At 45.4% G+C, this 15,612-nt stretch overlaps 2 protein-coding genes across 4 annotated transcripts in view; one reads left to right on the top strand and one right to left on the bottom strand.

The window, feature by feature from the left end:
* Positions 1-14,836, bottom strand: part of ZDHHC3 (zinc finger DHHC-type palmitoyltransferase 3) — a 402,886-nt gene extending 388,050 nt beyond the window's left edge. The window contains exon 1 of one of the 2 annotated variants that reach the window (XM_069648316.1): positions 14,517-14,836. The gene's annotated coding sequence lies outside the window, so the exon portion shown is untranslated. The remainder of the gene's footprint in view (positions 1-14,516) is intronic. The other variant, XM_069648317.1, reaches the window with a different exon arrangement.
* Positions 14,837-15,246: 410 nt separating this feature from the next.
* Positions 15,247-15,612, top strand: part of EXOSC7 (exosome component 7) — a 261,176-nt gene continuing 260,810 nt past the window's right edge. The window contains exon 1 of one of the 2 annotated variants that reach the window (XM_069648313.1): positions 15,247-15,422. In XM_069648313.1, the coding sequence (XP_069504414.1) occupies positions 15,366-15,422 (57 nt within the window). In that variant the 5' untranslated portion in view covers positions 15,247-15,365. The remainder of the gene's footprint in view (positions 15,423-15,612) is intronic. The other variant, XM_069648314.1, reaches the window with a different exon arrangement.

Below are 15,612 nucleotides of genomic sequence, written 5' to 3'. Positions count from 1 at the left end.
AGGTGGTATAATGTGTGAGGACCTCATGGGGAGGGACGATCACCTGGTGGTACAGCTCATTGAATGTTGTTACTCCCAGACATTCGTGAGCCCTACCTAATGTCCAGAGCCACTACAAAATCCATGTATTGTTGTAACATTGGGCATTATGCCAAAAGTACTAAAACGAGGAAGAACACAGGAGCCGTAAAGATCATGGACTGTAATAACACTGGTACGAGGTGGCCCAGCAGAGGCATGAAGATTAGGTCAGTAACAATGAAGAAGGACTTGTGCAAGCCACATGGGAGAAACAGGATACAATGTATAAAGAGGAACAAAAGGACTATTATGATATGATAGGTCATGTATAATTCACCTGTACACGAGTGTTTCTAGGCACGACAATACAAGGGAGGGAAGATAAGACAAATGATCTTACTAGCCCTTGTGTCATTCAGACTGCAAGTGCCGGAACGAGAAGTGCAAGGGGAGAGGAGGGGAAAACAGGGCAGCAATGCTCTGAGCAAGTGCAGCCAGGGCAGCGTGGCTCTGGGTAGTGCAAGGAGAACAACCCAGTGAGACTCTGAGGGTAGCCAAGCAATCAGTCGGTACAGCAGACAGGTAGGTCAGCAGGTGAGGGAGAGAGAGAGAGAGCAGAGGAGAATATGAAGGTTTTGAGCTGCTTCCGGAACTTCAGATGATCCGGCTCAAGTTTGAGAGGGGCAGGGAGGCCATTCCAGTGGGAGGCACCTGCAGAGGAGAGAGATCTATCCCCTACTCTCTGGGGGATAGATTTGTCAAGCTCGGCCACAGAGCTTAACGCAGCTGTAACGAGAACCACAGTGGTGGAAGGTACAGCAGTATCCAGTCCTGTTGGGCGAAGCAGAGAGGATGAATAATAACTAGGCAGTTACAGGTAATTCAGTTGCATGGTAAACAAAGCAGTTACAGGTTATCCAGTTAAGTTGATTAAAAGTGATAAAGGTGGGTTTTTACAATGAACTATAGAAACAGGTGACAGACATAAGACTGAAGGTAAACACCCTATGTGCCATACCCGCTGGCCAGGACCAAATTAATCCAGCCAGAAGGGGAATAAGAAGCAGTGATTTTCCCAGCATACTGGAAAAGCCTCACGCCAAAATGCAGGTGGCTAGTTACATTGTGCATTTCAGATGCAGTGACACAGCGCATGAGCTGCAAAGAGAGTGCCTGCCCTTGTAGGCGGGTGATGGGATTTCATAAGATAGGGCTGCCGTTGATGGTAAGTTTGTCAGGCCCATATCGCTGCTTGAAAGGCTAAATATACAAGTAGTGTGTCCCGTATACAGCATTGTGAAGAGAGGTTAGAGAGCGAAGTAGCAGGAGTGGTAGAGTAGGGACACATCGGCTAATTACGGGAATGTTCATCATTTGTCATATAAGGAAGTTACAATTATAAATAGATGTGTCTGCAAGTTGCAGGGTTACATCACTACAATAGAAATGCTAGTTACAGACACCAGAAGTGAATATAATGAACAACAGGATAAACACCACTTGCCGGATCTATGGTAGAGCACCGTCTGCATGCAGGATCGTGGCAAGTGTGAAGGGTCAGTAATGCGAGGCAGACAACTGCTTGTATTTTTCTCACAATTAAACATTTTATTTAAAAAAAAAAAGATTAAAATAAATCCTCGCCTACCTAGTCTAAGAGCTAAGGGAATCACTCCTTACAGAAAAACGGTCCCTCAAACTGAACAACAAAACATGTAAAGTAAATTATAAACAAAATAAATGAACAAATAACAAACAACCAGTAATTTGGTTTACCGGGATTTTTCAAATTAAATTTCTCTAAATGTTCAAACAGAAGAATAAAGTCTTGAACCAGTTCTTGTGAGTACCAAATGAATTAAAAGTTCACTAAACAAAGATCCACTGCTAAAAAAGTTATTCAGCTTTCAGGTGAAAAGATCCCTCTCCAATCCCAGCCAAGGAAACAGCACCAATGGTAATCCTGGATGTCTTCCTTCCATGATTGCTTTGCCACACTTCCAAGAATAGATTAGCCACTTCTTCTACAAGTGTTCAAAACCTCAGCAGTACCTTTGGTATAATTGTCAGGTTGCTTCTTCTTGGGTTGGTGTTCTCCTCTGGACAACCACCCTTCTACTACTATTACTCTGGAAACAGACTCCTGTGTTCCACAGTATGCCACTACTTCAACCAACTTCAATTAAAACATCTACTGACAGTTTTACACACAACCACAGTTCTGGTATTTTTGCTTCAACTTTATATATTAGAATGGTTAGGCATTTTAAAGACAAGACATTTCGACCTCTATGGGTTAGCAAGGCACTATTCTTACCCATGTTCCAAGAAAAGGGCAGCCTTTTGCCTCTTCAGTCTGCCTTACTGCCACAAGGATAAACCTGCCTCTACTTCCAGACTGATTTCCTCCCAACTTAAACAGTCTCAGCATTAAAGGTTATTTGCTCAATCTTCTTACAAGCACCCAGCTCCCTTCCCCAACTTTATACACACCTTCTTGGTTCCAGTAGCTTCCTTTAAGATGTATTGCCACACTACCAACTTCAGATAACAAGGTCTCACTTGAATCAGAGGACACTGGACCTTTAACAACTTCACCAGTTAGGTGTATTGATTTAAACAGGGGGTTCTTCACTATAGAAAGGGTTGCCTCGTGGCTTGGGTAATGCCTGTTCTTAATAATACAACTTCTGCATTTAAAGAACATTTGTTGTTAGGGTTACAAGGTTCAGCCTTAAAAAGGAAAACCAATTATAGGTATATGTGAGCACTCTTTGTAGATCTTCAACTTTAAGTGTCTGTAATGGTTTGTATTCCCATGTATTAATACAAAGACACTTTTTACTCCGGTCGGGACTCACAATTGGTCACACTCGACCTTCCTTTGATGCCGTAAGATCTTGTAACAAATGTGAAAGCCAGCTTCAGAGTTTGCCGAGTACTTTAGAAGGCGTTCCCCCTTTTTATTGGAGACACGCAACCACTCCCTCCGGTAACATTTAAATGTTCGACAATGGGAAATTAAAGGCTTTTCTTCACAAGCAAGCACTGTAGCTTTTACTAGAAGTGTGTGAGATACATTTCATTTGTAAAGAATAGCTTTCACAATGACAAACCGGTTACACTCGCTTCTACTCTTACGCAAGCCACTTTAGCTGGTAACAGTTACCGGCATGGGTTTAGGGGTGAACCTAAATGCCATGCTTCAATCACCGGCTCCAGAAACACTGCGGTTTGCGGGCTGCTTCAACTTCCCCGACTACTTCTCCTACTACTCCGGCTTTAGGCACACTTGGGACCCACACCCCTCTGCAGCACAGGTGTCTCTGGTCCGGTCACGCCACCTGGGAGTCTCCTGCACTCCTACGTCCCTCGACTGGCTTCTTGCTACTGGCCTAGACTTCAGCACAGTCACGGCTCTGCAATTACAGCTACTAGGCACACCTGGGAAGAACTTCACTCTCAGCAAGTCACTCAGCGCAGCCAGGGCAAGGCAGTGTTTGTGAACACAGGACGCTCTCAGAACTTGCAGGTGACAATCTGTTCTCTCCACATCCCGGCGCCCATTAAGTGATCACTTTTCTTCATGAACTGCCAGCCTCGTGCTCCTCTTCTACTACTACTACTGCCAGCTTCTGCTCCAGCTCCTCTACCAGCTCCTTTCTTCTTCCCCCTCCGGCTGTAGTCTTTTACGCCTCTTAGGTGGGGCAATTGATTTCAGGTGGAGGCCATTAATGTTAATTGCCTGACACTAGCAAAGGCCGTTAGGCCCAATTGCCTGGCCTCCACTTCTACATGCCCCTTCACTACATTCCCCTTCAGCCGTCTTCTTTGTCAGTCTCTATGGGATTCTGGGACATGCATTTCACTTTATCAAAGTTAGGTTTTTCCACTTCTTGTAACGTTTTAAGGGTAGATTTAATTCTCTTAGTATTTTTAACAGAGGGGCTATAGGTTTTAACTCTATTCGAGGAAGATGTGGTAGAGAAGGCAACAATTTCACTATTCCTCGTAGTGTACCCTTGATATTGAGGAAGACCTTTGCTTTTAGGGACCAAAAGTATTCTTTTAGTACAATGGGTTTAGGTGTTACAACCATAGGTTTTACCACCTTAGTTTTAGCAGGTGGTTAAGAGATATTAAAATGAAAATAAGTCATAACCTCTTCTGGCATTGAGGAAAATTACCACGTCTCATCCCACGGAATCTCCTCATTACCCTGTGCCCGTCTCCACCCAAGTGATCCTGTCGCAGTATACCGCCCCCCAGGGTTGGAATCAGGAAGCGTCTGCCCTCTCCTGGCCACCTTGGAGGGTTTTAGTGATGGATATGCACGATTATTCACACAAGGCAGGTCTGGCGTACAGTGGACTGCAGTGGTTACAGAGAAACATTTGCAGTTGTGAGGAATACAAAACAGAAGTGCTTTGGTGGTGTTGCTTGTAAAAGATACTCGTCATGTTGCGGTATGATCAGGTTATCGATATGGCGAGCCAGACAAACCCCTCATGCTCGGTACATATCAATGCAGTTATGGCGTGCAAGATCATAACCAGCTGGCAGGGGAACAGCAAGCAGTGATTAACGTTTTGGTAGTCAAAAGTACAAGATGTTGGAAATTATTCAATGGAGGAAAGTCACAAAGTCTGCAAGGAAAACAGCACAAGCTGGGAAAGCTGCACCCAGTGTGAACTGGGGTCTACATCAGTTGTGCAGGTAAAGGCGGATTAGGTCAAGAAAATGAGCCAGCTTGCTGGCTTGCCTGATGGAGAACGGCAACAACAAGATCCTCTGGCCTTAGGCAACAGCCTTTGAAACAGGCCGGCGAAATGCAGCCCGATTGCGATGCAGTTTACCCAATTGGGTCACTTCACGCACAGAGCATGTTGAGTGCCATTCAGAGCGGTGGAGATGGCGGTGTCCATCTTGCAGCCATTACCAATTTCCAAACAATTAATGGGGCCAGTGGATGGAGGCTGGCTGGTGGTCCACAGAGGATGTTTCCCTCGCTGTGGACTGGCTACCAGATAAAGGTCTGGGACCCCAACAGTGAGAAAGAGAGCATCACAGAAAATCTTCTTTGGGGCAGTGGTAATGAGAAATTCACTGGCCAATCGAGAAGGGTCTGGAACACCAACAGTGAGAAAGAACTGTGCCAAGCAATTCCAGAAGAAGGGAGTCAATTCTCCTGGTACAGGCCCAGGATTTGTGTTGAAGTCAGGGGAAGCGAGTAATTCCCCCTGGCCTTGTGGTGAACTCTACAAAGTAACAACAGGAGAAGGGAGGTATTCTCTTGGTACTGGGCTAAGAGTTGTACTAGAAACATCAAGGGTAGGGAGTCATTCCCCCTAGTTTTATTGGGAACATAAGTTTACACCAAAAGAAGGGAGTCATTCTCCTGGGGATTGCATAAAGTCCGGGTGAAGCCCGGTAAACCGGGGGAAGGAGAACATTCCCCCGGCATTTCTGCTGAAAGAGAACATTCTTTGGACACTGTTCAAGAAGCATGAGAAGGGGGCTATTCTCCTGAAGAAGGAACTATCCATTCGTTTATCATTTAGTTATAGGGTAAAGGTTAGAGTAGGATTTGACACAGGATGGTGCAACTTTGATTTGATGGACATTCTGACAATTCCTTTAGTTTTAGTTCGAGGCAGGGAAACCCTGCTCAGAGATAGGGACAGTTAGGTTTTCTATTCGAGAAATAAAGGCTTCTAACCAAAACCATGCCACCTGTGTCAGCTTCCTTCTTCAACCCCCTTACACCATGTGACAGCTGCAGTTTCATTCACTGATGACTCCTCCCTCCAGTCCTCATCTGGGTCTTCGGTTGCACTGTCCTGTGCGTCAGTCTTCTTCCTTCTGGTCTTTCTGGTCTCTTCTCCCTTTCGGTCCTTCTCGTGGAGATAAGGGCAAGCTCCTCCGAAGGCCATGTTGCCAGGGTAATATACACCAAACAACGGGGATCCCCAGGGAGCCGACACCAGTTAGGGAAAAGGCCTTGCGGCAAAACACCCTGGAGAAGATCAAATCCTCAGGTGCAGGGGGAAGAAGGGTGCTGGAATGGGTGACGCTTGTTGTCGAATCCTGGTCCCAAGTGAATCCTTGACAAACAGATGAGTACTGTTGGTACAGTATAGCGCCTTCCCAAAAGGGAGAGAGCTTAGAGAGGTTTTAAGGTAAGGAATGCCAGGATACGGGAACACAAGGATGTAGAGGATGTAACTCTGGAAAATGCAGGCAAGATGGAGCGAAGCGTAGAACAAGTTCCAGGTAGGTGAAAGCCACAAGGACTGAGAACCGAAAGGAGGGGGAAACCAGGGCGAAACGGGGCGAGATCCAGGAGAGGGAGAGAGGGCAGTGGGAAGGAGAGAACCAGCAAACGCCCTGGAAGGCACTGGTGAGAAGGCTACAGTGAGTGAGAGGTGTTGGCGAAGAAGGCTGAAAGCCAAAAGGAAGGGAAGCAGCAGTGGGAAAAAAAAAAAAGAACGGGAGCAAGACGCTCCAGAAAAAACGAACGTCTCACCAACAAACAAGGAAGGTTGCAACGCTCCGTGCTGCACTCTGTCGCTGAGTAAATACTGGCAGTAGCCATCTTGGAAAACACTGGACGGCTGCCGGGCAAAAGAGGGAGAATGTAACGGACATCCTAATGGAGTTTTCAGCTGTCCCAATGTTTCCAAGGGTGTAGCATGACAGCAGTGACCGCCAAGTCTCTGCAACACAGGGGCTGCATTTAGGATCTGCACCTCTGTTTCAACAACTACATAACTCAGTATGTTGTCCTGGTGGCAAGCACAAGTTTAAATATAAGCTATAGCTACGTTTAGGGTATGATGGCCAACATGTCGTGCATCTATCCAAGCAACATTCATTTTGTTAATTTTGTGTCAGACCTGTGAGGGCAGTTCAGATGTGGAAGGGATATGTGTATTCTCCCCAGCCAGGTTGTCCTTGCTCCTGCTAGCAGGACTGTAGCCTTTGGGAATTCCATTTCTTGGTGAGGGTTTGTAACCCCCTCCCTAGGGAGACAGCCACTCCTAAGAGGCTGTCCTGGGAAAATAAATCAAAGGGCAAACCCATCCTCAAAAGGGGTAGCTTCACACCAGGGTGCTGCATATCAAAAGGCCTTTGATTCTATTGAGAAGTGAAGGGGGCAGGGAAAGAGAGGGGAAAGAGAGGGGAGAGAGAGAGAGAGAGAGAGAGAGAGAAATATCTTTACAGCTAGAGGAAGGTTTCACCATTTTGTTTCTCTGTGCCTCTACCCTTCCTTAGTGTTAGGAACCTACCCATCTTCCCAGCCCCACTGTATGCACCCATTCATAGACTTTATTCATAGCATAACTATCATGTTAAAACCCACAAATGGCCATGGCATTCATTTACCTGTTTTACTAACCAGCCGTTGCATTCTGGTAGATGTATGCTGTCCAAGTGGCAAGGGGCTGGGGGAGGCATAAATACATACATTTTCTTGCAACACATTGCTACAAGCTGGAGAGATCATGATTGCGTTCACCCGTTACAAGCTCCTACAGGCTAAGCTACCAAGAGAGGGAGAGGCATTAATTACAACCCACTGCTGCAAGCTATTGAAGCCTTTACTGGGCATAATTGGACCCAGCTGCCTCAGGCTGCAATCATCTCCACCCTGTTGGGCTATGGGCTGGGAGGGCTTCATAAGCTCAATTTGAAGAGTTGCAAGTGTTCTATCAACTGCCTTTACCTGGAGTTACTGTTTTATATGGTTTATGAACCTTTTCATGCTATCTTGCCTTTGGCTACTGATTCCTACTTGCTGTAGCTGGTTTCCAGCTTATGTCCTGTTTGTTGTTAAAGCAAATCCTTTTTCTGAAGGAATTTATGCTGCCTTTCTTCAAACGTTTTGCTGTGAAACCCCCACCCCCTGCCCCACAGCTCGCAGACTCACCTTGTTTCTGGCAAAGCTGTCACCCCCTGCCCCCCCCCCCCCCATGTCGCTCGGCAAAGCTGCCTCCCCCCATATCGCTCTGCAATCCATGTTTCATGCTTTACTTTTTTGTCCATAGTTTAATTACCTGCTCTTTAGTGTACTTACGTTTTCTGTACCACATATTCACCGAGTTGCACCGACTTCTTGACTTGGCTATGACTAGTGCACTGTATTTCATGAACCACATGTTCGCCAAGTTGGCAGCAACTTCTTTTCTTGCCTAAGACTAGTGCACTGAGTTTCCTAATCCATGTATTCACTGAGTTGGCAGTGAAGGGCTGCCTTTCCTGTGACTAATGTTTTATGTTTCATGACAATCCTAGAACGCTAGGATTCCAGGTTTATGTGTGGCAACTTTCCTTGCCTAAACCCATGATTGCTGTTCTGACTTTTAGTCCATGATTTTGCCTATGCCAACATTCATGTGTGCCTTCTAAGTAGTGCCTGTATAGCTTCTGCCTACAGCCTCGGTCTACAGTATCTGCTCTTTTCTTCCTATCGCTGTCCATCCTATACTTGGTCATTTCTATTCACTCTGCTTTTCCGTCATTACAAATTGATCCACTGTTGTGTCTCAGATCTATATACGTATACAGTGGGACCCTTGGGTTGGCCTCCATTAAGATCAGATAAGGGAAAGACGTCTGCTGCCTTAATCTAGTTCACTGGCGTGTCACCTGTCTCAGTATATGGTCTCCAGCGTTACCCTTACACTAAGCACAACTATCTTATCAGCACGACCTATCCATGACATCGCTGCATAATTCTTGTTAAGAGTAATCTGCTGGTACCAGTCCCAATGGCTTTCCTTAATCTCCCTGAAGACCTGTTATATTCCAGTACACCCTTAATTCTGATCAACCCAATTTACCCAGTATATTTGCCTACCTTCTTTTTTTTCTGTGTCAATTTGCTTTCAACCAGCTCCTGCCCCTACAGTTCCTGTGACTACATGCCTCCACAAAGATCAGCCTGGTATGTACCCGGTTTCTGTTATATGCTAAGTGATGCCTCCCAAGTCACCCCAAAATACAGTTTGTACTCAGACATGCATCTTTCTCCCTGTGCACTCCCGACACCTGTCCCCTCTACTTCGTGTAGCACAAAGCACTTTGGGTCTGAAGTCAGAAAGCAAATTCACTTGTTCCAACGACAAGGATTTTACCCATATAGCAGGCTATCTTAAGTCCAATCACCTGAGGGTTTTTGCCATCAAAAGATGGGGTCTCCCACAAACAATCATTGGACTTTAAACCTTCCAAGAAAATGTAGTTGGAGCCTGTTGGGCGAGCTGTCCTTTCCTAAGTCCTCCAGTGGAGAGGTGAATGCTGGTGTTCCATTGGCAGAGGCAAGCCCTGTCACCATCAACTGAGACCATTGGGGGTTTACTGCAGCTAGAAGAAGACCTGCACCTCTGCCCAGAACCTCACGGTCCTCCTCTGTTGTTGAGTGCCCAGGAAGAGGACTCATCTTGCCCCATGAGACCCTGGAGTAGGACTCATAGCTCCTGAGAGCCAAGACAGCTAGGATTCCTGCAATTTTGCCATTGAACGGCTGAAAGCGTGGTTCAAGCGCGTTTGACACAGATGGAACACCAAGGAACCACGGGAGCTGGATCCTCAAACCGCTGTCCAGCATGTTTGAACCCGTTCGCTGCTTCACCACGCCATCCAAAGTGCATCGCTGCCTTGGCTCGAACAAAGTATCATCACTGCCTATGCACTGTGACCACTGTTCACACCTCCAGCTACGTGATTGCCGATTGTGTTGTCAATCGAACTGACCTGGTGTTCTTACCAAACTGCGCCATTCGAGCCCCCGCATCAAACCGACTGGCCTGCGCATCCAGTCACCAGTACATCCACTTTCAAACCACAACAACAGAGCCAAACCCATGATCCACACCGGTTGAGTAACGCTTCAAACCGCAGCCTTCTTCATTTCGACCCGGCTTTGATATCTGCTTGCTGCTGGACCACCGCGACTCTTGCCTTTTGAACCACTGAACTGCACCGAGAAGCCTGGTTTGCCGCTGCCGAACCACTGAGACATTGTAAAAGTTATTATTGGCTTATAATGTGCCCCCCTGGTCCAGTTTGGGCCTGAGAGACTGGTGAGGCCAAATTAATCCCTTTTTGCAACTAAAGCACATATGTTTTGAACATTATAGTTTGTATTGCCTTTCCTCCCAGGTCTCATTACCCAGAGTGCTGCATCTTACTATCTCTCTTACTCTTGTGTTCTTTCTACAGGGTTAGGTTTTTGTAGTGTTTTTTATTTAGATATTACTGTACATGGTGTTACATTATATATGTTTTTATAGAACCTTGATTGGACATTCCTTTATTTTGGACTGTTAAACTTAGCTCTTTGGTTGTTACTGAATCATATTCACACCTCTGTTGAGAGCATAGGCTTTCCTCAGCCCACGTTACCATAAAATGCAAAAGGAGATATATCTCTTATCTGTTCCTGTTTTACCTTTATGAATGGGTTCACTCTTGGTTTGTGGAAGCGTGGGGCTGAGTAGGCACATTAACACCCACTCCTCTGTGTACTCTTGCAGGGCAGAAGTACATTTGTCAGAGTGAGACACCAGCAGACCCAGATAAAACTGTGGCCACAACACCATAAACACACAAGATGCCACATGCCCCTGTGCCTGGCGCAGCATCCTAGCTGAATCCACCTCCATCCTGTCCACCCACTGCAAGAAGTCCTGAAGACAGACAGCCTGATCTATCGAGAGAAAGTGCCTTTCCAGGTCAGTCTGAAATAGGGCCTCAAGAAACGTCAGATGTTGAGAGGGCACATGACAACCATTCCACTGATTCACTAAGAAACGCAGGAGCGACGAATCCTTGAGGACTCCCTTCACTAGCCAATCATACAAGTAAGGCAAGACCGGCCCACTTCCAGGTGAAGAGATGCCACCCCAAGAGCCAAAACATTTGTTAACAATCTCACCCGTAATCCAAACGGGGAATCCTGCAACTGGAAGTGGTGTCTCCCCATTGTGAACCACAAGAACTGTAGAGGAAACCCTCCGATTGGGATGCAAAAGTATACATCCTGAAGGTTTATGACAAGCCAAGAAATCTCCTTTCCTCCTAATAGGAATAATTATCTGCAGTGTCTCTGCCTTAAAAGGAAATCTGGCTACATACCGGCTGCGATTCCTTAAAATCAACCATTAGTCAGAATTTGTCCATCACACTGGGGACAAGAAAGGGAATCGAATAGAACCACTGATGCACACAATTTTAAGCACTTTACGACAGCCTCTTGTCCAACAGCATTTGGACACCCTCCAACCCCAAAGCTGTGTGGTGCTAATCTCACGAGCCTGCCCTAGGGCCAAGGAGTGCTGTTAGGCAGAGAAACTATGAACTTTATCGCGGATCCCAGGATTCAGACGTCCAGCGTTCCCACTCGAAGAAATAGCACAGTTGACCGCAAACATCCTGACTCAGCCACAGGCCTCCACCACCCATCAGGAATTCTGCCCTTCTTGTAAAGGACGGAACTTGGAAGGATTGCAGTCCACCAACTCCCTCTGTTGCCACCTGTGCCTTGGTCGAGAGACAGATGAATATGTCATCTGCAGCATCGGTCCCTCCCCCACCTCCATATCGAAAGAACGACAGGAGAGCATTATTCATGGAACCAATCCCCTTCCCACTGCCGTATCATGGAAGTAAAATGCAATATTTGCTCAGACAACCGTACCAGCCTTATCCTGAATTAATCGGAACGGAGGTGAACGTGCAGACTCAAGAACAACTGAACCTGGTGTGACCAGGGTGTCAAAGCAAAGGACATCACTGTTGGAGCTGACACAAGCCAACGCATTACAGACAAAGCAGATATACATTCACCATGAAGCTACGCAAACAATAGGTCAAACTGCACTAATGACTTGAAGAACATACATAACATAGGTTAGAAAACATATACGCTCTATACGCTGAAACGCAAGACGCACAAGAAAAAAACACATAAAAGGCTGCTTAAAATGCAAAAGGAACAAGAATGAGTAGCCATGTAAAACAAGATGGACAGTGAGGCTACAGTCAAGTGAATGGAAGGCACCAGGGGAGACGCAGAGCCCGCAAGTAGTACAGACCTGCTGAAAATCACTGGACCGAGCAACACTGAAGCCAGCTGCTCAACCCCTGCCATGGTAACATTAGAAAGGACAGTCCTGGGCTTGCACCGAGGAATACGGAAGATAATGGCCAAGGGCGAAAGCCTTCCTCTTATATTAAGTGCCGGAAAAACAACTCATCGAAGACCAAATGCTGACTAAAAAGAAGAAAATAATGAAGGAAAGTAGCTCGACCAAGTCTCTAGGGGACTTGAAGGGTAAAGACACCCATATCCAAATAGACAAAAATGACAGTAAATGGCGAGTAGAATGATTCAAAACGTGGTCTCGCCCTACGAGACCTAGGGTTGAAGACAGTGTCTTTTTATTATGGGGCGAGATACAGAAATGCAGCTGCCAGCAACTCCTTAGATGTTCTTAGAACTATGATACAGGACAAGGTTAAGTTCAAAGCTCGGGGCCCTGGCTCATGGCCTAGAGAATTAGAGATTGTAAGTTTTAATTGCAAAAGCTGCCTCCCAATGTCTCTCCCCCTACCGGTACAGTTACTCATGTGTTGATGGTCCGCCAAATAATCAAGGTTGGTGAAGTCCACGCCAACCAATCCCTAGCATCAATTCACAATGTCTCATAATTAACACACCAACCAATCCAGAGGTAAAATAATGACATCTAGTCAACATTATCAATTTAGAGGTGGTTCCGGGTGGGACCATCAGATACGGTATAACGATGAGAGCAGTAACCCCTATATATTTTATATTTAACATATTCCCATCACCAATACCCTTGCCCCTTACCTCGCAGCGTTTTGTTACTTAAGTTTAAGTTTGTCATACCACGCGGATGACACGGTTGACGTTTATAATCTGTTACCTGCACTGAACGGATTGAGAGCACTGAGGACTGTTTCTTATGCCTGTCCCGGTTTTATATAACTGATAAATAAAATAGGCCTTTGTCATTACGTTGACTCTTCCGTTTATTGGGTCCAGGATTACCCGGCCTACCTGTTCTGCTTAAGGGCTAGTATTTCCTGCCCTCCCATTACACCTTGGTCAAGACGATGACGGGAGCTTGCTGGTGAACAAGGTCTTTAAAGCAGGCAAATCACATGGATAAGCTCCAGTTGGATCAAGGCAGTTTAGTTAAAGCCGGCAAATTCCAAGAGTAAAAAGCTAGCGTGATTCAAAAGTATCCCCACTGCACTGTAATATGCTGTGTGCGATGTTAAAAAGCTACAAAAGTCTAAAAGTTAAGAGAAACATAGTTTCCCAGTACTGACTGACAGACTGATCATTTACTACATAAGAAAAATGAGCAAAAGGCCAGGGGAGTTAAAGTCGTCAATTCCCTGTAAAAAGTCAGTACAGGTTCAAAAGCAAAAAGATTGGGGGTCCATACAAACTATGGAGGGAAGGTGGCAAAAGAGGAATCTTTCCTAACAAACACCACACACAGCAACAAAGCACATAAATTATAGAACAATGGGCAGTGCCAGTTAGCCGTTCCTGCCCTTTTCTCAGGACGTCACCTGCTCCTGGTCAAGGCGAACAAATATGTCACTGTGTAGTGCCTGCATTCATCAAGGGCTGCGCTGTATATTCCCTTCCTCAACTGAGCCCTCTTGCACTGCAGGAAGCCCAGGAGTACTGTCTTCCTGGCTTTTCCCTTGCAAACGTGCGTGGGAAGGTACTCACAATGGAACCAATGTAGCCCGTCAAAGCACAGCAGCGAAAGGTTAGCTGGTGCCTCAATACTAAGTACTGGGACAAGGAAGAGGGAGGTGGAGACAATGCTGTAGGTAACATCATGTTACCTGCACATTATGTGTCCAGTCTGGGGCATTCCATTTAGAAATAGTTATCAGGTGTTTATGTACAATTTGTTAAATTGAAATTCGCTTGATTTTCTCCCAGAATGCATTAATTTTTAATACCAAAAAAATGGTGCCACTCTACAATACAATTAGACTGAATAGATTAATACACCTTAAGCAACTATGTAGCAGCAATGCCTTAAAATATAGCATATACACAAACCGACAAGAAAATACAGCCTTCCAAAATGATGGGGGCATGTATTGGGGACAATTGGGACGAATTGTCGGTTTAAGATTAATCCTGATGCAGCACACAAGGAAACAACAACCCAAGCACACACACTAAAAAGAAGTGGTTCGTTTCCAGGCTCTACTTTAAAGGTTTGACGTTTTTTTTCTCCATTAGAATCATTGAGAATACGGAATTCGACCAACCCTTCACATGCAAACACCAGGGCGTGGATAGAACCCGGACATGTCAAGGCTACTTCCTTGAATGCGCCGGCCTTGTAGTTTATATACTTCTTCGCGTCTGGACGATTCAAATTATTAATTTTTCAAAGTAATCTACATTTCAAAATACATACACTTACTTGACTTTTCGAGCAACCGCGCTCAAACGCGGTGTAATTTGTTCGATATTATATGAAGCATGAAGTCCGATTTATAGGTGAGTGCTGAAATCCATCACCAGCAAAGATTCATTTCCGATTACAGCTGGTTGCCTGGAACATGCATTTTGCCATATGACCACCTTGACCAAAATACATCATGAGCCACGCGTGTTTTGTAGTAATGCGGTTATTACCGACTACCGAGAGCTCGTACAGAGCTTTGAGCTTACACAGAAAGAGATGCAGGGCAGTCCAGTTTATTTAACAAAAGCACCCAGTCGGAAGCGGAACAAAAGCATACCGCCATATTGCAATAAGACTATTTTATAGTATACAGAACACAAATCATCTTTCACGCAAGCAATACCTTGATGGCCATCGACATAGAAATGAGCTAACTTTGAATTACTAAATTAAGCTTACTGAAACAATAATAAAATACATATTTTTTATACAAGATTAAGATTTTATTAGAGCATAAACATACTGCTCACATGTTCAAATATTTTTTAAAAATGCGAACTGCAGTAAAGGCCGATGTTATGGAAGAAATACTTTGTGAAATTACTCCATTAATAGGAATAACTGCTGTGCCTTTTTTTTTCAAAATGTCCGACATATTCACGCAGTTCCAAGGAGACATTGGAGCTGGGGTGGGTCGTTTCTCAGGTTTCAATGGTGGTTTTACGAGGCTCGTATCATCTGTTAAATGACAGCTCCGCTTGGGAGCTTGTTCATTGGGTGAAATAATGTGTCTCGAGTTGATGACGTCGCATATGTCAGACGAAACACGCGCGGGGTGGTTGTTTGACTTAATTTAATTAGACGATGGCCTCGGTGACATTAAGTGAGGCGGAGAAGGTGTACATAGCACACGGAATTCAGGTAACGCCCTGTAATTAATATATTTTAAGGTATTCCTGTCTTTGTGTTTTCGAGACGAGTGTCCATGTCGTTCAGGACCCCTCTTGTTTATACAGACGTAGGTGCCATCCAGTACCGATAGGATCCCAGGTTAAGATCAGTGCTTCTGCTTGGGGAACAGACGTCATGGTGATTCTTAGTAGTTTGCGCA

This window comes from Ambystoma mexicanum, chromosome 2q, assembly GCF_040938575.1.
Source record: "Ambystoma mexicanum isolate Mex_15411 chromosome 2q, UKY_AmexF1_1, whole genome shotgun sequence".
NCBI classification, from domain to species: Eukaryota; Metazoa; Chordata; class Amphibia; order Caudata; family Ambystomatidae; genus Ambystoma; species Ambystoma mexicanum.
Note: the sequence above shows the minus strand (reverse complement) of the source record. Positions and strands in the feature narration are given on the sequence as shown.